The sequence below is a fragment of the Camelus bactrianus genome, chromosome 15, assembly GCF_048773025.1.
Source record: "Camelus bactrianus isolate YW-2024 breed Bactrian camel chromosome 15, ASM4877302v1, whole genome shotgun sequence".
In the NCBI taxonomy this organism is placed as follows: Eukaryota; Metazoa; Chordata; class Mammalia; order Artiodactyla; family Camelidae; genus Camelus; species Camelus bactrianus.
This window is the reverse complement of record NC_133553.1, coordinates 44,131,631-44,154,847: the sequence shown is the minus strand read 5'-3', so window position 1 is coordinate 44,154,847 and position 23,217 is coordinate 44,131,631. Positions and strand designations below refer to the sequence as shown.

General features: G+C 36.5%; 1 protein-coding gene across 3 annotated transcripts in view; it reads left to right on the top strand.

The window, feature by feature from the left end:
- Positions 1-23,217, top strand: part of THADA (THADA armadillo repeat containing) — a 286,797-nt gene that overhangs the window by 24,395 nt on the left and 239,185 nt on the right. For 2 of the 3 annotated variants that reach the window (XM_074378786.1, XM_010967713.3), the window contains exons 16-22: positions 3,263-3,414; positions 6,327-6,540; positions 8,940-9,075; positions 9,345-9,481; positions 12,955-13,113; positions 14,692-14,849; positions 22,563-22,672. In XM_074378786.1, coding sequence (XP_074234887.1) covers positions 3,263-3,414; positions 6,327-6,540; positions 8,940-9,075; positions 9,345-9,481; positions 12,955-13,113; positions 14,692-14,849; positions 22,563-22,672 — 1,066 coding nt within the window. The remainder of the gene's footprint in view (positions 1-3,262; positions 3,415-6,326; positions 6,541-8,939; positions 9,076-9,344; positions 9,482-12,954; positions 13,114-14,691; positions 14,850-22,562; positions 22,673-23,217) is intronic. The other variant, XM_074378785.1, reaches the window with a different exon arrangement.

The window sequence follows — 23,217 nt, the reverse complement described above, 5'->3', positions numbered from 1 at the left end:
TATATGGATAGGCCTAAATGCAAGTGTTGTTATGAGAGAGAGACAGAGGGAAATGTGACAAATAGAAAAGGAGAAGTCATTGTGAAGCTGGAGGTAGAGATTAGAGTGATATGGCTGTAAGCCAGGGAATGCCAGCCACCAGAAGCTGAAAGAGATGAGGAATGAATTCTCTCTTAGAGCCTCGAGAGTGAGCATCGCCTTACAGACACCTTGATTTCAGACTTCTGGCTTCCACAACTGTGAGAAAATAGATTTCTGTAGTTTTACGCCACCAAATTCAAGGCAATTTGTTACAGCATCCACACACAGAAAATGAATTCACCCAGGTGGTAATGCCAATAGAGTAAAGCCGTACTGTACCCATTAACTGTAAAGGAGGCTGAAGAAGCATGACTGTGGAATACAGGATGGGTAATGAAAATTCATTCTTCATCTTTATCTCAAGGATATTATTGTGGGTTTTTATATTATTTATAGAAGGACTGTGATTTGGGATTAGTATAATGGTTTTTGCCTTTCGTCAAGTATGTCCTAGTTCAAGAAGAATAACCCACATGCATCTTTCTCACTTGGAATGAGATGTCACAGTATTCATGATGAAAAATGGGCTTCCACAATTAGACTAAAATGGTTTGTTCATCAAATATTTATTTAGTGTCAAGGATATGCAGTGTGCAAGACAGAATGCTTCCCGTTTTTAGCTTAGATTTTAGTGAAGGGAGACAGACAGTAAATTAACAAGGAATGTGTAGAATTTCAGATGGGGATATACTAGTAGAATGCAAAAATATTTCAGGAAGAATAGGGCAGGGGAATTCAGGGGTACCTGGGAGGTTGGGAGTTCTAGCTGTTTCATACAGCAGTGTCAGAGAAGGCTTCCAATTTGAACAGAGCTCTTAAACAACCAATGGATCAAAGAAGAAATCACAAGGGAGATTAGAAAATACTCTGAGAGGAATGAAAACAAAAATACAATTTACCAAAACTTATGGGATGAAGTAAAAGCAGTGCTCATAGGGAGATTTATGACTGAATGCCTGCATTAAAAAAGAATAAAGTTCTGAAATCAGTAACCTAACTTTATGCCTCGTGGAATTAGAAAAAGAACAAACTTAACCCAAAGCTGCAGAAGGGAGGAAATAATAAAGATTAAAACAGAGATAAAAGAAATAGAATAGAGAAACAATACAGAATCAATGAAACCAAAAGTTATTTTTTTTAAAAGATCAATGAAATTGAGAAAGTTTTTGCTATACTGACCAAGAATGAAAAAAAAAAGAAGGCACAAATAACTAAAATCAGAAATAAAAGTAGATGTTTCTGCTGACCTTAAAGAAATAAAAAGGATTATAGGATAATACTGTGAACAATTATAATATATTTTCAATAAATTAACCTGGATGAGATGAACAAATTCTTAGAAACATACAGATTGCTGGCTCAAGGAGAAATGGAAAATTTGAACAGACTTATAACAAATAAAGAGATGGAATCAGTAATCAAAAGCCTCTCAAGCAAAGAAAAGTACAGGGATGGGGGTGGCTTTCCTTGTGCATTCTACCAAACATTTAAAGAATTAACGCAATCCTTCTCAAAATTCAAAAAAATTGAAGAGGAATGAACTCTTCCTAACTCATTCTACAAAGCCAGCATCACTCTGATACCAAAGCTAGACAGAAGTACCACAAGAGAAGAAAACTACAGCCAGTATCTTTTATGAATATAGATGCAGAAATTCTCAGCAAAATGCTAGCAAATCAAATCCAGCAGCATATTAAAAATATTATAAACTTAAACTAAGTAAGTGGAATTTATCCCAGGAATACAGGGGTGTTTCAACATAAGAAAAAATAGTGACTGTAATGCACCACATTAGAATGAAGGGGGGTAAAATGTTAATCTCAATCAATGCAGAAAAAGCATTTACAAAATTCAATACCCTTTTATGATACATGAATATTTAGCAAACTAGGAATAGAAGGGAGCTTCCTCAATATGATAAAAAAGGACATTCATGAAAAGCCCACAGCCAACACCATATTCAGTGGTGAAAGACTGAAATCCCTCCCTTATGATGGGGTACAAGACACAGATACTCATTTTCACTGCTGCTATTCACCATTGTACCAGAAATTTTAGCCAGCGCCATTAGGTAAGAAAAAGAAATAAGACGCATCCAAATTGGAAAAGAAGAAGCAGATTTGAGGAGAGGGGTGAATGAAGTGACAAAAACTTCATTTGCTTGTCCTGGGAATTTCTCTGGGTGGCGCTAACTTGTAAGTTAAGATTAAATAAGAAACTCACATGCTGATTAATATCGAATACCATTTCTCAAATTAAGCCTAGGAATGTTTTCAGGTATTACCAGGAGTTGGTTGATTTGTTGAATGTTAAATGTTCTTTACATTTTGCTGTGAAACTGATTGTTCCCTCTGGTTTACTCTTAATCTTAAAGAGTTAAATGGATTCAGTGACTGCCATCATTCTTTAGTGATAGTTTTTCTGTTCATGTCTTGGTTGGCTGAAATTCATCTTTCTTTGAGAAGAGTTTTTGGGGAAACGTAATTCTTAATTTCTTACACATTCAAAAATATTGCTGTTATACTTCATACTGGAATAGGATTTTGATAGACATTTTCTCATCACCCCTTTTTTCCCTGCGGATTTTGTAAGCATTGCTCCACTATCACCTAGCACTACATGTTGCTATGGTGAAGAGTGAAGCCAGACTAATTTTTTTCCACTTTGTAGATGAATTGAACTTTTTGTCTGAATGGCCAAAAGATTCCTTCTATATCATTGACACCCATTGAATGCTATTAGAATGTGTATTGTATTGATTGTTCTGTGTCAGTTCACCTAAGACATAGTAGGACTTTGAACTGTAGGTCAAGAAGGCTTATGAAGATTTTTAAAAAAGATATAATTCTAAATTTACTTGTTTATATTTGTTTGTTTAAAAAATAACTTAGGTATCTTCTCTATAATATATAATCTTTTGAAAGAGGATGAAGTAGTTTTAACAGATTTTTTAAAAATGTTTATTTCCTATTTGGAGAACTTTAATACTTATTTTATCATTTTAGTAAATAAATTAATGGGAACATTTTTATGCTATTGTGGGTAAATCATGAAGTGTGAATTCTTATATGAATTTTCTATAAATCTGGCAATTTCAAAATGTTGATTTCCATTTCCTTCTGTTCACTTTACTTTTTTTTTTTCCATTCATTTAAAATTTTTTTTGTTATTTTGTTTTTAGGTCATGTCCAAACAGTGTATCAGCTAAGTCATGATATTGATGTTGGTCGTTTCCAAACACTAATGGAATGTTTAACTGGCACTTTTGAAGAAGTGAAAATTTTAGCATTTGATCTTCTAATGAAGTTACCAAAAACAGTTGTACAATTTCAGGTATCTGGACTTATCTCATGCAAGTGTAAATGTGGCGTATGCACGAACACTTTCTGTCTCAGTAGCAGAGCAATCTGTGGATTGTCCAGGCTTCTGTACTTCTGCCTTCTTACATCTTCTGACTGTTTTGGTTATCATTAATACCTTTCCTGTTGCAGGTGGTGATATAGAGAAGGTGGGATAAGTAATTGGGAAGAAGGCAGTATTGTAAGAGTTTTGCTTTTTGTTTTGTTTTGATAAAAAGGGAGGTGTAGGAGGCAGTAGGTTTTATTGTTTACAAGATTATTGGTAGATTTCAGTCAACTGTGGTCTCCCCAGTTTCCTTGGTCATGTTAATACTCGATCAAAACACTTCACTTACTGTAACTTGATTTTTTTGAGATGATCTCCCTGTTTAGTAGAGTGGGAAGCTGAGTGTAAAGGAGGTAGAGAACATGTTTCTGACGTACCAACAAGCAATAGCTAAACTGAGACTGAAACTCAGAGTACTTGAGGTTAACAACAGTTCTCTCCCTGGGTGTTCTACCCTATCCCCAGCCTCTGTGCTCTTCCTGACACCTTGCACTTTCCCCCTTGGGGTGAATATCAAAGATGGGCTCAGGAGTGAAGGCACAGCATGGGGATGGGTCTGCAGGGGACCCCGTTGCCTAAGCCCTCGGCTCTACCCTTGAGGCTTATTGTGGAGCAGTGAGGTCACCAGCAGCTCTGGGGTCACTGGCTCTAGAGTTTAGCTGTGGCTCTCTGTTGGAGCTGTGTGGAGGCCATGTGAACCTGCAGGGGTGGCAACTGAGCCCTGGTCTGGGCTCCAGCTATTAGGCTCTGTGTAGGGCATGGCAGCTTGTAGATGCAGTGGGATTCTGTGGGAGCACATGTCAGAGAGCCCAAGCTGTCTGTTTCCACTGCTTCTAGACAGCATTGCAAGATCTCAGAGCATCTCTTGACTTGGGTCTAAATTGAGAGTTGCTCTCTAGTGTCTACCTATCCCAGTGGTCTTTCAGGTGCCCTGGTGAGCAGATGCTTACTTTTGTACCATATAAGAGTTTTTAGATTTTTTTTTTTTTTGAAGAGGTACTGGGGATTGAACTTGGGACCTTGTGCATGCTGAGCATGCACTCTACCTCTTGAGCTATATCCTCCCCTATAAGAGTTTTTAAAGAAGATGCTTTCTCTTTCTCTATCTCCCCTTCCAGCAACCCTTACCTCTTACCATTCATCACACTGTAGCCTCATATCATAACTATGCCTCGTTTCTAGCAAGTATTTTGAGAGTGTCTGGAGTGCGGAAAGGTATATTATGGCCCTATATGAAAGAAAGACCTGGTCCTTACATGAGCTGTGACGGGCCCTTAGCGGGCCTCTGTATCTCTAATTTGATAAACATGTGCTTGGTTTATGGACACAAACTGTAGAATTCAGGAAACTTAGTAGCACGTATGGCTTGCTATAGGATTTTGGTGGTTATGTATGTAATCTGGCTTGTGTATTAGTAAAGTGGTCCTAGGAATAGACATTCAGGATTTTAAAATATTAATTATATATTTTCAGAGTCTTTCTTTGTGTATACCCTATGTAATATAAGAATTAATTTTTTAATATAGTTAACTTGAAAACGTTTTTTGGCTGGCAGCCTAATCTCTTTAAGAACCTGTATATTCATATTTTTGGTGGCGTATCTTTCCAATATATGACTTTACTCCTCACCTAGTCTGTTGCCCTTCTTTGTGGAGCGACATATCCAGGGTTTTTATGTTCTAGTTGACCTGAGATGAAGAAACAAAGATGCTGGTTTAGATTCCAGAGGCTATTTTGTTTCTTACAAATTGGTTGGTTAAGCAATTTAGAGACTTAACTGTCAATTACCAAAAATGGATTCTATGCTTAGTTGGTTCATTTATTTGTTTGTTTATTTAAAATCTCATAAAAGTTTATTATAAAAATACAATTGACAAGGAAATTTGATTGTTTCTAATATTTACTTATTGAGCTTTTGGCCACTGCCTTTCAGTTTTTTAGGTCACAGAAAATTAAATGTATCAAATGGTAAAGAAATTGAGTAGAAATAAACTGATATTTTAATCTATTATTTGATATTGGAAGACATTATTAAATGTTAATGTACCTATGATCAAATTCAATTTAAGTTTATAATGATTTTTACCTTATATTAGGCAGTTAGGGAATAATCCTAGTAGAATCAACATTATTGAGCCACAAAACTGTGAGTTCCAGTGTGGGGAACGTGCCGCTTGTCAAGCATAGAGTTGGGACTAGGATCCATGTGTCCTGTCCTCAGTCTGGTGCCTTTCAATGCATATTACAGTGAACTGTCCTCTGTTCTATCTTTTATTCAGGCTATGTGAGTGGATGTTTAAATGCAACATGGGTGTGGGAGCTCTGATGCAGAATTTCTGAGGTTGATCTTATCACTTTATTTTTCACACATACGCATGGAGCTTTGCCAGAAACAGCCTGGTGAATTTGTGTTTTTATATGTATTTGTATTTTTCTCCATTGAACTAGCTGTATGGGCAGGGGGTGGGGAGAAGGGCAGGAACACAGTGCCCAGTAAAACAAACTTCGATATACAAAAGCAGTCTGGTCTATACAAAAATAACGAAGATGACCTGGCTTTGGTCATAGCAGAATTTGTACAGGAAAAAGTATACTTTTGCTGAGGAAAGAGGTAATGTAAAAAAAAAAAAAAGTTATCAGTATTGAATTTCCTAACTGAAATTGCTTTCAAGACCCTCATCCCTAGGACTGATCAATAAAAATCATCAATAATTACAATGAAAACTCCAACAGTTAATGTTCATACTGAGTTACAGTTTTGTGGCAAGCTCTGTTTTTAAATATGTTTTATTTCAAATTAATGTTTCAATGACAGTAACTGAGTCTGTGCTTTATTCTAGGATTCAGAGAAACTGCAAGGCTTATTCCAGGCTGCACTGGAGCTCAGCACCAGCACCAAACCATATGACTGTGTAACAGCTTCCTACCTGCTGAACTTCTTAATCTGGCAGAATGCTCTGCCGTCATCTCTGTCTCCCCAATTAAAAACTCAGCGGGTTGCGTGTGGAGATGGAGATAAGTCTGCTGCTGTGGTGGAAAATAACACATTAATGGGTTTGTTTTGAGCTTTTGCTTTTGCTCTTATTTATCAAAACCAATATCTTGCTCTCTCACTATTCATATGGTTAGAATATTTAATGGTTAAACATTTACTTTGTGGTTTTTCATTTAAGAGTTTACCAGCATAAAAGTATGCCATGAATTGCTCCTTTGCCACTAAATAGTTTACTCAGCTGTATTATTTCTAAACAGGATTCACATTAAATAAGTAGATATGCAAATGTACATTAATAGAGCTTTTATTTAAATAAGACTTCTTTCTCTACCAAAAATGTACTTTTTTTTTTTCCCTGCAGAAATTTTACTATGACTATAGCCAGATCTAGGGTCTGAGTTGGTTTAGATCTAATGATTTTAAACAGATATTTGTTGGGGATTCATGTACTTAATTTTATGCTAGTAAATCTTCATTTTGGAATTGTGCTAGAAATGAGGACGGGTAGGGATTTTTGATTAAACAAAGGAGAGGTCATATATAGAAAGAGAGTTAGGCTCTCCAGGATGGTGGGAAAAGCCATAAAAAAGAGAACTAAAATGGGAGAAAACTAGGAGGCCATGGATAGTTCTAGTGAAAATGTGGTCATAGAGCTCACGATGGAGAGATGACGTTGCCATGGGAAATGACACGTGCCCACCTTAGGTAATAGTTTCTTAGATATGACACTCAAAGCACAAGCAACAAAGAAAAAATAGATAAAATGGACTTATCAAAATTTGAAACTTTTGTGTGTCAAGGACACCATCAAGAAAGTGAAAAGACAACATGCGAAATGGGAAAAAGATTTGCAAATCCTTTATCTGTTAAGGGACTTGGATCTAAAGTATATAAAAAACCTTTACAACTCACTAGTAAAGGGTCAAATTAATAAAAAATAACCAAATTAAAACATGGACAAAGAATCTGAATAGACATTTCTCCAAAAAAGATAAATATGAACAATAGCAGATGAAAAGATGCTCAACATCATTAGCTGTTAGGGAAATGCAAGTAAAAATCACAATGAGGAAGCACTTCATCCTCAATAGGATGGCTATAATGAAAAAAACAGATGATAACAAGTGTTGATGAGCATGTGGAGAATGTGGATCCCTCCTATACACTGTTGATGGGAATGTAAAATGGTCCGGCCCCTTTGGAAAACAATCTGGTGGTTTCTTGGAAGGTTACACATAGAATTACCGTATGACTGTGCAGTTCCACTCTTGGCCATTTTCTTAGTCAGCTCAGGCTGCTATAACAAGATACCATAGAGTGGGTGGCTTAAACAATAGGCTTTTATTTTTCAATTCTGGAAGCTGGGAAGATCAAGATTAAGGTGCTGACGGATTTGGTTCCTGATGAGAACTCTCCTCCTAGTTTGTAGACAACAGCCTTCTGGCTCTGTGCTCACACAGAGGAGAGAGCAAGTTCTGGTCTCTGTTAAGGACAGTAATCCCATCATGGGGGTCCCACCTCATGCCCTCAGCTTAACTTGATTACTTCCTAAAGATTCTACCTCTAAATACCATTGCATTGGAGGTTGGGGTTTCAACATGAATTTAGGGGGAGGGAAGGGGGACACAAACATTCTGTGCATAATGGGCATATACTTAAGAAAAATGAAAGCTATGTCCAAACAAAACTTGTGCATGAATATTCATAACAGCATAATTCATAATAACCAAGAAGTGGAAACACCTCACATGTCCCTCAGCTGATAAATGGTTAAATAAAATGTGGTATATTCATACAATGGACTGTTACCCAGCCATTAAAAGAAATGAAACATTAATACATGCTACAGTATGGATGAACGTTGAAAACATTAGACTAAAGTAAAGAAGACACAGATTGTATGATTCCGTTTATATGGTTTGTTCGGAATAGAAAATAAGTACATGGTTGCCTAGGGCTGGGGAGGTTGAGAGGTGCATGGAGGGGAGTGCCTGGGAATGGGTGAGAGTTTTTTGAGGGGTGAAGATGAAAATGTTCTAAAATTCACTGTGGTGATAATTGCACATAGCTGTGAATATCCTAAAAATCATTGACTTCTATACTTTAAGTATATAAATTGTATGGTATATGAATTATATTTCAATAAAGCCATTATCTTTTTAAAAAACTTTCCAAATAGTACATGGGCCTGGGGTCTGATAACCCTGATGGAGGATGTCTAGAAGGAATGGTCCAGAGTGAATGCTGTCAATGGATCCAGGAAGTTAGGGGAAGACACAGTTCTCCCTTAACTGGAGATGGATAACAGGCTAGATAACCTTGAAACTTCCCTTTTTCCATTCAAAACCTCTAGTGTGAAGTACAATTGAGTTGGTGTTTTCATGGGAACTGTTCTGTTCCCAAATTTATATGTGTTTCTAAACTGGCAATATTTTGACGTTTTGTTTGCTTTTTCTAGTTATCAAATGCTTGTTGGAAAATCTTGAAGAAGAAATCTCTCAGGCTGAAAATTCTTTACTTCAGGCAGCAGCATCATTTCCAATGTACGGGCGAGTCCACTGTATAACAGGAGCTTTGCAGAAGCTATCTCTAAAGTAAGTATCCACAGCGCCTCCTCAGTATGCACTTCTGAGCTTTAAACTTAGTGGAATGTGTTCTAGGAAAGCAACATATTGCCTTAAAGATAATTAATAATTAGATTTTAAAAAGTACATGTATACATATATTTTAAAGGCTTCAGTATTTCATAGATTGCACAGTTTTGAAACCCAAATTCTTTTGACTCCTTTTATCTATTAATTTCCATTTTAAAAATATAATTTTTTTGTTTTTAGTATAAATTACCCTAACATCCTTGTTGTAGCAGCCTGCAGCTGGTCAGTGAGTGGAGACCCGTGGTGGAGAAGCTCATTGTGATGTCCTACAGACTTTCCGCCGTGGTGTCACCAGTGATTCAGAGTTCCTCCCCGGAAGGCCTCATCCCAATGGACACTGATGCAGGTCAGTAAGCGAAGAAAGACAGAACTATTATATTTTTTTCCCTACTCATTTCTTTGGCGAGCAACAGAGGCTAAACAGGGGAAAAAGACATTATTATGATGATTAATGAGATTTCTGCCTTTTTAGCAATGTTTTTAACTATTGAAAAATAACCAAAATAAATAAATAACCAAGTGAAGAGCAACGTACTTCCTCCTCTGGGGTAAATTGGGTTTTATAATGTGGTAATTTCAGAGCACAACCTGCCAGATAATTGCTGAGACAAGGGGAGAGGACAATATGAGTTAGAGAGGTAACAGTTGATGCAGTTCAGTCAGAGCAGGCAACTTGTTAGAATAGAGGAATAGAGGAAGACCATTTGGCATGCAAAGACCATTTAATTTAAAAAAATGGAGGAGATACTCAAAATGCCCAAAACTGAACTCATGAACTTTCATCTGTCTTTTCCTTCCCAACCCCTGTGTCTTTGGAAATGGCCCTACCAGACATCTATTTATGCAAGTCAGGAGTCTAGGGCTACTTGACATCCCCTTTGCTCCTTACGTCTAGCTTGTCTCCACATTCTCTCAGTAGTACCCCTCAAATAGCTCTCAAATCTCTCTTCCTTTTATCTGCATTTTCTTACCTTACTCCAGACTCTTATCCTCTCTTGTTTGGACTACTCTAGTTTCTGCACATCTACTCTTATCTCCTTCCATTTCCTTTTTACTACATCCAGAGTAATCTTTTTTAATCATATAATTCATCATGTTACACACAATCTTGACTTAACCCTTGTGCTCTGCCCACCCTCCCTGCTCCCTTTTATTTAAAATACTTTAGTGATCTTAGACCAGGTTCTGTAATAGCTTCACCCCTGCAACCTTGCCAGTCTTGTCTCTTAGCACTCTCCCCGTCCAACAGATTTCTATTTCATGGAGTTGTTGCAGTTTAACAGGGATCTTGTCTATGTTTTCCACCTCTGTGCCTGGCAGAAGTTGGTACACAGTAAATAGTTGTTATAATGAATAAATCAATGAATGAACAATTTCTGAAAGTATAGGAACTAAATTCAGTGCCTAGGATGCCCTAGGTGGCATATGTATGTGGCAGTCCCCCCTTATCTGAGAGGAATTTGTTCCAAGACCACCAGTGGATGCCTGTGAGTGTGGATAGTACCAAACCCTGTACAAACTGTTTTTTCCTATACATACATACCTGTGATAAAGTTTAATTTATAAATTAGGTACAGTAAGAGATGAACAACCATGATCAATAATAAAATAGGACAATTATTACAAGATACTGTAATAAAAGTTCTGTGAATGTGGCCTCTCTCTGTTCTCTCAAAATATCTTGCTATATTGTGCTCACCCTACTTTTTGTGATGATGTGAAACGATGAAATGCCTGCATGAGAGGGTGAAGTTGAGGTGAGTGACATAGGCATTGTGACGCAGTGTTAGGCTGCTGTTGACCTCCTGGAGATAACGTCAGAAGGATTATCTGCATCAGGTGATCCTGAATCTTCAAGCTGATAGTTGGATGTTAGCTGCAGACTATGATGTTGGCGAGCCCGGGTGGGATGGAGAGGGGTAATGGGAGATTTCATCACGCTATTCAGAACAGCACACAGTTTAAAACTTATGGATTGTTTATTTCTAGAATTTTCCTTTTAGTAGTTCAGACCGTGGTTGACTGAGGGTAACTAAAACTGTAGATAAGGGAGGGATTACTGTACCTGTACTGCAACTGGACTGGAAGGGAATGACTGTTAAAGGTGTATATATTAGCTTGAGTGTTCCTCTGAACACGTCGAAAATCATAAAGTAAATTTGCATTTGGTGTTGAAATAAAGTTGGTGAATGCATTTTGGAGCAGAAATGAGAGGATTATCTTAAAAAACAAACTGAATATATCATAAACACACAGTGCATCATACAGTATAATACTTTGTGCTGATAATTAAAGTAACCTAGAGTTGTGTAGTTGCATAGAAAATGTTACATTTTGTTCTTTACTAAAAATGAGTTAGAAGGTTGGTGATGATTCATGATACCAAGACACAGTTACTTATTTATTTTGGCTAATAATTTAAATGCAAAAATTTGTTGGTTTAGTTTTCCTACTTAAACAGTGCATGGGAATAAAGAACATCCAGTCATATAGCTAATATCTGGATCAGGCAAGTATCAGTATATTCTGATGGGAAATCTTGAGTGTTTGTCAGCAATTGTGGGTAGGGCCATCAGAGTATGCTAAAATTCTGTTCCTTATTAAAAATTTAAAATATCTGTTGGTCTCAGAAATTGCTTATGTCCCACTGACTTTTCCTTAATTTTGCCTTTTGTTTTTCCTCTGTCTCCATTTTTCTTGTATCTTTCCCATGTTATCTGCCATGCATTCTGAATTCTTTGAAAAAAGTCTCCCCTGAAAGCCACAGAAGTGAATGGGTGACTTAACCCTTGTGCTTTGCCCACCCTCCCTGCTCCCTTTTATTTAAAATACTTTAGTGATCTTAAAATTTTATTCTGATCATCCCTTTTTTTCTTAGTCTTTCTGTGATTTCCATTTGGGCTGGTGTTACTTTTTCACAGCTGTCAAAATCTGTTTTTGGCAAAATTTCACGGAAGCCACAAGTGAGCATAAGATGTTACTTGAATTATTATGATAGCAGTTTGGGTCTTTGTAATTCCCATAGTACCTAAAATGCAAGTGTATATAATAGGTATACTGTAAATACTCATTCTTTGACTTTTTAATTGGTTTCAGGTGATTACCTAGTGTTATTTTTTTCTTTAAAACGCTGAGCCTGGCTAGCTCTTTATTACCTAGTCATCCATAAATCCCTTCAGCCCATGGTACTGCACTTCTGCCATGAGCCAGTTTGTGTTCCTGGCACTGGCAGCTCAGCAGTGGAGAAAGCATTGCTCATGGAGTGTACATTTCCTAATCCAGTGAGTGCTTAAGGAGTAAAAATGAAGCTGAATATAGCACTAGGACTATAAATCATACTTAGAAAGCAGTATATTATATAATATACTGCATTTCAAAGAAGGAGTCTTCATGATACTCCTGGGCTTGTAAAAGGTTGTTTCTGTTGGTGGTGGGGTTTCTTACCCCTTAACACAAAATGCATTGAAGTTTATTGCTCTTCTTCATCCAGTTGTGCACTTTATTTGAGATTCTTTGACAATGTTAAGAAAAGTAGCGTAAATGAGATGGCAGCCTTTGTCCTGTGTATAGTTTCTGTTGTGTTTTTTTCTCCTATCTTCACCCTGTTTAAGATATATGTTATATTTTAAAAGTACACTCAAGTGTCATGGGAAGATTTTATGTAAATAATTTTCATAGCATCCACTTTGTGAGTTCCTTCTAATAGCACTAATTATCAAGTATTGAAAGTTACAAACTCTTTGAGGGAAAATACCCCCAAGGGAAATCTGCGTGTGATATGGGACTGGGGCTTTAGGTACTCTCATCTCTCTCCCTCAGAATCAGCAAGCCGCTTACAGACGATTCTGAATGAGATTCAGCCACGAGATACTAATGATTATTTCAATCAAGCCAAAATATTGAAAGAATGTGATAGCTTTGATTTGGAGGACTTGAATGCCAGTATGCCAAGTATTGATGCTTCCACAGAAATCAAAGGTAGCATATATAAAGTTTATATTGTTGTCAGTATTTAAATGACAAGTACAGTGTAAAAAATGCCCTTTTTTTCTGTAGTGAATCAGGGGCTGCATATTTGTGCAGGACATTTCTAGGAAATAAAGTCTTTTTTGAGCTTATAAATAATTTATTTTAGGGAATGAGTTTATGACTTTTACCAGAAGATGGTATGGCCCAGTGCAGTATATAAGATGCTACAACAAAAAGCCTTTGAGGGGAGAGTGTATAGCTCAGTGGTAGAATGTGTGCCTAGCATGTGCAAGATCCTGGGTTCAATCCCCAGTACCTCCATCAAAAATAAATAAATAAACCTAATTATCTCCCTCCTCAAAAAAAAAAAAAAAAAAAAAAAACAAAAAACCACAACCCAAAAAACACACATTAAAAAAAAGAAAAGCCTTTGAGTGCTGAAACTTGTCTTGCCAGCCAGGTGATGCAGGAGCAGTGACGCACAGTGAACTTGGGTCTGGGCAGCAGTCTGCTTCTCCCAGCAGTATGGTTCTGTGCTGTGTGGGCCCTCTTAGCCAGGCAGGCAGCTTTTTAAAGGAAGCAAACTTTATGATTCAGTGAAATGTGAGCTGCTCTGTTGTACCAAGCCTCCAGAATTTGAATTCTTCCTGCTTATTTGCTCACTAGTTATTTTATAATTTTCTATAATGCTGTGAAAAATCATCAGAAGCAGTGATAGCTTATTGATTTATAACAAATTCAACAGTCTCCACTAGATGGGGATATTGTCTTGTAAAAATTTCTCTGTGGTTTTTTTTTTTTTAATTACACAAAATAATGTAAATGTATGCTTGTTACAATAGTTTCAAACAATACAGAGATAAATATGAATTAAAAACAAATTAATTTTGTTTTATTTTCTTATTTCCTCCCCAATCCCATGGCTTCCCTTTTTAGTGTACATTGTTTTGGACTTATTTTATGTATTTAAGTGTATGCACATTTATCCTTTGAGTGTAGTGGGCTCTTAAAAGACTAAGATTGTTTTATTAACTTGCCTTTTAAATTTAAGAGTTTGTTTTGGATTTTTTTTTTTTAATGTCAGTGCTAAAATATTCCTAAAGCTAGAAAAACAGAGTAAGAATTATTATAGCTTATTGACCATGGAATTTAAATATATTTTGAAAGAGAAGTTGTATTTTCCTTTGATTCTGAAGGGCCTATTCTACTCCTTTACTCATATAGAGCCACCCTCACCAAAACAAATAATGAAATATATTTATTATAATCATATTGTATGGATAACGGAAAGGCAGAGAGAGTTTGTTTCATTAGTTTACTAAGATTAGACTTTAGTTTTAGAATAATATTGTATTTTATTTTGAAATTTACTTTACAAAGTATATTAAAAAAATACTTAGCGTGATTCCTACTCATAGCACATGCTCAACAAATGTTACTGATTTTCTCCTGAATAAATATAGCACATGACAGATTGGTTTGTTCAAGCAGATTATTCTTGGGGAAATTATGAATAAGCTTGTTCTAAGAAACCTGGGTTATGAGTAATCAAGTGCCTAGTGTTGCAATAGATTTTTTTTTTTTAAGGTAAAGAAGGAAAAACATGTGATGTAACTGCTCAGATGGTGCTGGTATGTTGTTGGAGAAGCATGAAGGAAGTCGCTTTGCTCTTAGGCTCACTGTGCCAGCTTCTGCCCATGCAGCCTGTGCCAGGACCTTCTGATGGATTATTGACAGTGGAGCAGGTAGGGTAGATGTTTACTTTGCCTGGTATAATTTCTGGTCAAAGCAAAAATCACAAACTTTTATTTATAACCCAACTTAAAAATTTTTTTTAGAAAAACATTTTTCTTGAATGAAATCTTATACAGATGTCAGCTAAAGAAAGTTCATTAAATTGTAGAAATTAGACCTTGCAATACATTTCAAAAGTGTGGTATTTTTAGAACTATTTTAATTTTTCTAAGTTATATAAATAATGTTAGAATTTTACCTTACTTTTAACTGCAGTGTTGTTGTTTCAACTTTTATTTCTCCATTTAACATGCACAAATTTAAAATGCAAAAATAAATGAAACTGTCTACTTAGTAAAACTCCACAAGCCTCTTAAAATTTGCAAAAAAAAAGTAGTATATTGGTTGATAATGGATCTCATGTTTCCATCTACATTGATGATAAAGTCGTAGTTACTTTGGTTTTTTTTTGGCTGACTTTTATTTTAAGACCACAAAGCTAGTTCACCATCTGGGACTGTTCAAGTGACTTGAGTGCAGTGTTTACAAGAAATTAGCTTACCACAAGCATTTCATTTGGAAATATTTTAGATTTATTAGATTTCTGTTTTTAATTGATCCCGCCTTCCTTTCCATATGGTTTCAACAAATCTATTTTCCCACCATTTTCCAGGAAAGATATATGACATGTACTTTCATTTTTAACCTTTTTCAAATAAAGGTAATTTCTCCCATAGGGTGTTACAGCATTTAAGAACAAAACAAATATTGTAGTTTGGTAATGCTGATTATTTCTGTAACAACCACGTGACTAGTTCCATGGAAATAATGCGAATATTTTTATTCTCACACTCTCTGTGGCTGATGTGCTTGCATCTGGTTAACAGCTGGGTTTGTGATGTTGCAAGCCTCTGAGATGGAGAACAGCAAAGGGGAACAGGCCGCTGCTGGCATCATTATGTTCCTTATTCTCTTCCAAATCAAATAGGCGGTAGTGTCCTAGAGTTCCTTGCAGTCATTGCTGGTGACTGGCTAGAGTGCCAATGCCAACATCTTTGCTGAGGAATCCAGCTATGATTAATGATGACTTCACTGATGTTCACCTTCTTACTAAGAAGTAAACATGTGCTGGAGCCCCTTGACTTCTCAACTTTTCAAGGACAAATTAAAACATCTAGTTTCGGGGGTTTGTTGGCTAATTAAAAAAAAAAAAAAAAAACCAAGGGAAACATGTTTTGCTTTTACTGTAACTGAGAAAGACCTGAATGCTTCCTGTGAAAATCATTCTGCCCTGACACCTTTTATACAATACTCAGATCTTACGAAGTTATGTGGGATGTCCATGTGAAAACTGGGAATGTTTTTTAAAACTGGAAATTAATATAAAATAAAAGAGATGTTTGTAAAAACAACAACAATAACAAAGAGAGGCTCCTATAAACCAAAAAACTCATCTAATGACTGTTTTCTTAAATAAGAAATAGAGTCCTTTCTGTAAGATACCTGTTTGCATTCTAATGCGGTCCAGTCATTTCTCCATGTCGCCATGCACATGGTGAGAAGAAATTAGTGACTGAATGAGTGACCAAGAGTGTATGTGATAGCACTGTTCTGACATTGAAACCCTGCGCTCTGTGGAAAACTTTAGTCTTGATCATGCTGAATTTTACTGAAAAAAAAAAAAAAAGCCTCAGTTTAGGAGCATTTAGTCAATGAAAATCTAAATTCATCAAGAAATTAGTATTATTCGTATTACTAGAGGATTCCTACTTTTAAACATAAAATTTTGCTCCATGAAATTTCTTTAAAAATACCCCCATATACTTAGTACTTTTAAGAATTAAAAAGAGAAGGATAGAGAAGAATGTAATTTACACTGGAGTGGCTGGGCCATGCCTAAGGTCTGCCTTCCTTCCAAGGGCATAGTGGCCCTGGCATTGCTAGATCTTCTGTGCCCTTAGTGGCAAAGCTACCAATTTGAGAGTCAACACTGTAGGTGAATGTGACAACAGAAGACCAGCAGAGACAGAGGCAGTGAACTGACTTGCAGGCAGTGCTCCCTGTTGTGGAGGAGAATTTGGACCTTGGATTTCTTACTCCCAGGAGTCATAACTGTGATCTGTTTTTCCCTTGATGAAGGAAGCTGTTCTATACAGTTTGAAATTTGAGGTCTTGAATGTAGACAGCAGGGAGGATTTCTTTTGGAACTCAGTTCCTTTAAGCCCATCCCGAGTTTATAACAGGCCAGCAGGTAGTGAGACTACGATTTAGGGGGTTTTGCTGCTGTCCAAGGAGCAGAGCTGGTGCTTGTTTATGATTCTGAGTATTCAGTGCTATGTTCACAAGCTCTTAGAGCTGGAAGGACCACAGAGGTGATATTATCCAGCTCCTCCGCACAAGGGGAAACTGCAGCCCTTGGATGTTACCTGGTTTGCCCAAGATCACAAAGCTGGTTTGTGGCCGCTCTCGGACAGGAACCCAATTCTTCTGCCTCCCAGCCTGTGTTCTGACACAACACAGTGCTGCCTTTGTTCTGAACTGCTCATTTAATTTTTCTTGAACTTCTTAAAATTTAATTTTCCCTGCTTCCCATAGCCAACCAGCTTTTTGCAAGCAATAGTACAGTAAGGCAACTTGCTACTGAACTTTTTAGCAAATGATCCATTTTCCCTAGATGACTCCTTGTGAAGCAGTGTGTCCTCCACGACTTCACCAAGAGGAAAATGTGTTCATTCAGAGGCACGTCTGACTTTTCCTCCTGCACTGTAATCACATAATGAAAGGCTCTTTCATGGTGTCCCTGTACAAGAGGCAGAGATAAAACCAGCTTTGAGGGATGTAAGTCGAGAACCTTAAAGGGAGAGCAGTGCGTGCAACCTTATCTCACAGCTTCCTGACTGCCGTGTGTCTGGGTTTCAAGCTGGATGTTTTGCTGATGTAGAGCTTTTGCTTGATACATTGTTGGTCCTCCTTCCATGGGATATCGGATACCCAGTACCTACTGATTTTTCTGAACAACTTCCTTTACCTGGACTATCAGTTCATATGTTTATATATTTTCCCTAATATTCCTAAAAAGAAGCTTTTGGATAGATTTTTTTTTCAGATCTGCTTTCCCCTTCCTAGTAATTATTGCCACAGAAATCACGTGAATAAAAATAATTACCAACAATTAGAAATCAGCAATTTTTTTTAAACTCCTACTTTAGATTCTGTTCTAATTTTCATGATGTATGTGGCTAACTGGGTTTACACATTCCCTCAGTACCTTTTGTTACTGTTTTAGATTTTTGTTAATGGACTGTAAATGGGATGTAAGATTATTAGCATGCATAAGTCTTAAAAGAGATTGTCTTTTGTATTTACCAAAGTTTATTTTTTAGAAATTGTGAATAAGTATTCATTGAATTGTGCTGAATGCAGGTTAGCATTTTAAGCTGTAAAATGAACTTGAGCATATAATCACATCATTTTGTCAGCTGTTTGTTGACTGCTTTACTACAAGGGTGTTCTGGGAACATTAAGAAATACAACATGTGGTTCTCTGACCTCAAAGGGTTTAGAAATATAATAGAGGATACAAGACAGAAATTCATTTTAAAAAGTCAGACTAAAGGGCAGTTGTTAAAATGGCACATGGTTAAGAATTTGCCAGAAAGCAAAGAATAAACATTCTGGTAGGAAGATGTCTGAATACCAGAAAACCATCGCCTTTGTTATCATTATGTAGGAGGATAGTGTTTGGGCTTTGAAGAAATCCCAAGTGTTAGTAAGAAATCACTGTAGTAGAGAATGTCCAGTTTAAAACATTAATTATCTTACTGTAGTGTAAACTTTTATAAACTATTCCATTTAACCAAAATGGAATTAGAATCTCCTGTTGACATTCCCAAGGTTATAAAAAGTGGTTGTGTCTTAAAGTAAAATTTAAGGTTTAGGGATTAAGTCTTACTACTAGGTGACACAAAATAAAAACGAGTCGACAGTTAGCAATAATGATTGCTACTCTCTGCCAGGTACTCTGCTAGATGCTTAGATGGATCATCCCATTTATTTCTGAGAATAATCTGTGAAGTACGTTCTAGTTTTATCCCCATTTCACAGATGAAGGAACTCTGTTGCTTTATCAGCCTGTATTCGTAAGGAGCCTGAGTAGAGTTCCTGAACACAGCCCTCTTGGCTTCGAATTCCCGGATTTTAACCACTATGCATGCTCTTTGTAGAAATGTCTGACCTGTATTCTTCAGTCTTTGTGGCCTTTCTAATTTATGGTGAAGGGAATTGGCTTTGATTTTTCTACTGTATTTCTCTTTAGTATATAGATAAAGGATAAATAAAAAATGTATTTACATTGGCCCTTTGTGGATTTTATGCTCTAGATGAGCACTTAGCTCCTCTGTTTAGTCTGCTGGTGAATTATAGATGCCTGGAGACATGGCATGTAGCTGTCCTTCCCTGTGGAAATTTACACCCTGTAAATCCATAAAACATGCTCATTTGCCTATAGACTTAGGTTTTATGAAAAGTTAGAGCAAGGCTATGCTAAACTTAAAGAGACAGTGACCAGAATTTAATTTTAAAAATAGAAATCAGTGCTTTTTTTGGTTCTTTTTTTACCTTAATTCCCTTTCAAAAATTCTGAGGTATATATTACTTATTAAGAAAATATTTTGTGAAGACACCATCCATATTAAAAGAAAAGTTTTTGTGAACTATGAATAGGAATTTAGTGGTATCTAATAGATTGAAAGGCAATTAAGTTGAGTTTTCAGAGGACTTTTTATTTTTTAAGTTAAATTTAAACATTCTTCTTGTTCTACTCTTGTCATAAGTTTCTACAGCATTAAGTATGTTCCTTGTAGTCTGATCATCCAAGAGGAGGGTGTCAGCATGGCCTCTTCCTGGTCCATCTGCTCATGGACCGCATTGCCCCTGCTGTCTCTTCCCCCCCGTTGTGATAGGGTACCTCCCTACCTTGCAGCCCTGTCTTCTGCTGCCTTCTGGTATGATACCTCGAGGCCATTCAGCCAGGTCTACTATCACTCTCGTGTATAGTCTTTTTTCATTCACATAAAAAGACCCAGTAACGTGTCTGACAGGTATCAGGTACTTAATAAGTGTTTGTTTGCTCATTCTAGTATCCTAGCTTCTTCTTATGTTAATTATCCGTTTCCATATTGGTTCACCCAAGTATATCCTGTTTAAGGTCTGGCCATGAAGCTTTTTCTAATAATTTATTTCAAGGCAAAAAGATGTTTCATTTCTTAATGCTGTTAAGCTTCTAATGGGGACCATAGAGCTTATTGGTCTTCTCTGAACTGAAAGCCTTCTAAGGACAGGCACCTTGTTTTGTTCTTCTGGGTCTACCCAGCGCTAAGCTTCTAAGCACTTGGCAGGGTGCTCAAGAAGTACTTACTGTCTGATTAACAGAAATTTTATACCCTCTTCAAAGGAAAAAATTCATAATAAGCCTGGGTATTAACATGGGTGAGTTTGTTGGGAAATTAAGTGAAAAAGGAAACGAGGAAAAACTCTCTCTCACTTGTGCCCTTAGAACCTCATTCTGTTTTATGAGGCCAAGATTACCTAGGGTTGAAGTCTACCCTTGAGACAAGAGACCACCCACTGGTCATGCTTCTAAGGTCTTTGATTTTATTATGTGTTTTTGACTTAAGCCCCTTTGAAGAGTGTTAAGATAAAGGAAGCAACGCAAATCTGATCTTTGCTTAAGAACTAAATTGTGAACTGCTGTAAGTCCACAGAAAAGCACTTTACCAGTAACATTTACGTTTTCCTGAAGTATGTTTTAGTATCTGTAATGTTTAAAAAAAAATAAGGATGTTAGACCCCATCTCTGACTTCCTGTTTTTATCCTTTCTAGCTTAAAATACCTTTTTTAGAAATCTTCTTTTATTTCTCTAGTAATAGAAATGATGGTCATAAAAAATTAGTTAAGTGGTGTTCCTTCTTTCTGTTTTGTAGGGTTATTGAGCTTCAGGTCTGTCATGGGTGTTAAAGTCAGATTTAGGGTGTGATAATTCTGTTCAAAATATACTCTGAAATTACATATTGAAGGTAGAATAATAAGGCTTACCCTGACTGACTTTTGACAACTAGTAGTATGTGGCCTATAAAAAGTATGAAAATTTAGGGGTGTCATCAGATCTTCACCTGAAAACTTTTGCTGAAGAACACATGTCACTCTTTGGGGATATTGAAGTGTTAGAATTTTAAAACTTCTGTTATTTACTCCGTTTTTGATTTTTTTCTTGATCTCATATCTGATTCTTATTTCTTTAAATGTTATCACTCATCTTGGTATAATTGTATATACTTTGAGTTTAGAGTATGTCTTTACCTTTTCTGTATTTGGAAACCTAGACAGAGCTTACACAGAACTGAACTGGTTTATAAGTTACAGGCTTCTTCTGAGCTTTTAGATTTATTAACTCCTTTTAACACACAGTCTGTGAGGCAAGTGCTATTATTATTCCCAGTTTATAGATGAAGAAACTGAGACAGTTCCCTGTGGTCACATATTTAACTGCTCTTTCTACTGTTTATCATCTCTAATGTGTGCTGAATATTAGTCACTGTGCTGAAGTGGAAACTTTCTAGATAAGCATATCTGAGCTATCTTGGGTTAGCTTGCTTTTTCATCATTCTGTGATCCCTGGGGAGACCTGGATCAAGAGATCAAGAGAGAGCCAGTTGTAGCTTTGGTCCTGAGTTTTATACAAAATCTGAATTTTCTAAAGCTTATCAGCCACCAGATTTTAATGGTATAAAAATACATTCATCCCAACCAATTTAACAGGTAATGCTGTACAAAACCTCATCAACAGCTAATTGTTAGTCATGTCTTCTTTAAGATACACTGTCATATTTTTTATTTGTTTAAACTCGCATGGAGAAAGGCAGCATATAAGAGAGCGTTTGGGTAGCGTTCTGGAAAGTTCCATGGTTCTGACTCAGAGTGGAAGCCTGTCCATTTTCAGGAGGCCCTTTGCACTAAATCTTGCATGGCCAATAACATTTGTGTATCGCTAAAAGGTAATTATCAGAAGTATTGTTTAATGGGTTGGAGCTTCAGTTTGGGAAAGTGAAAAAATTCTGTAGATGGATGATGGTCACACAACAGAGTGAATATATTGAATGCCACTCAACTGTATACCTAAAAATGGTTAAAATGATAAATTTTATGTTATGTGTATTTCAACTACAACAGAAAAAAAATTTTTGAAGAGAAAAAAAAGGTAATGATTTCACCTAGGCCTAGGTGTGTGAGGGTTGTCACCGTGTGTGATTTGCTGTTGGTGCTGGATGGTACAAGGTAACAGAGTGATCACAGTGAGGTTCGTGAGGCTGGTGTAGGGAGGGCAGTTCAAGGGTGGCAGTTAACCATGGCCAACTCTGGAGCCAGATTGCCTGGGTTTATGTACTGGCTCTACCACTTACTTGCTGTGAGATCTTGAATAAGTTACTTGGCCTTTCTGGGTCTCATTCCCCCTCCCCCCCATTTAAAAAAGATAATAATAACACTTATTTCATGCAACTATTGGGATTAATTGTGATATTATAAAAATGCTTAAAATACTGCCTGTCACATAGTAGGTGCTAAATGGATGGGCATCTAGACCTGAGTTCTAAATGATGTTACTGACATAAATATATCTGTCAATGTCAGCATAAATCGAATATTTATTTTTGATTTTGTTTTGAAGGTAAAAGAAATAGGAGCTTACTTTAAACAACACCTTCTACAGTCCAGGCACAGAGGAGCATTTGAACTGGCTTATACTGGCTTTGTGAAACTTACTGAAATACTTAACAGGTAAAAGAAAGCAAATATCCTTTTGTGTACATTTTAAAAAGACTAAATGTACAAACCATGTGCTCCAAGTAGAATTCAGTTGTGTCTTTTGATGTTTAAAAGAATATGACTTAGTTGGCTTCAGAACTCTTGGAAAAAATTGTTTTCTTAGGTTTCATTGTATGATTTACTGCAGATGATGGAGCAAAATGTCCAAACTGGGTCTCTCTCTCATTGAAAGGTGATTTGACACAAACTCAAAAGATTTTGCTAAAAATACCTTTCAGTTACCATTTATTTTCACTGAATGAAATGACTGTTTTGTCTGTTTGAAAATTATTTGACACGTAGACTAAAATAAGCCCTCTAGTTTTTTGGATTTGTGTATATTACAGACAGAGAAACACTTAAGGATTTTGTGTTTTTCTTTGTAATTTTATCTCATAAAAAAATTGAAAGAACAGTAAATAGACCAGAAAGTATAAAAGACTTTTCCCCCTTACTTGGAAAAATACTTAGGTAGAGTTCATATATTTACACAAATGTATTTTTTTCGACATTATAGG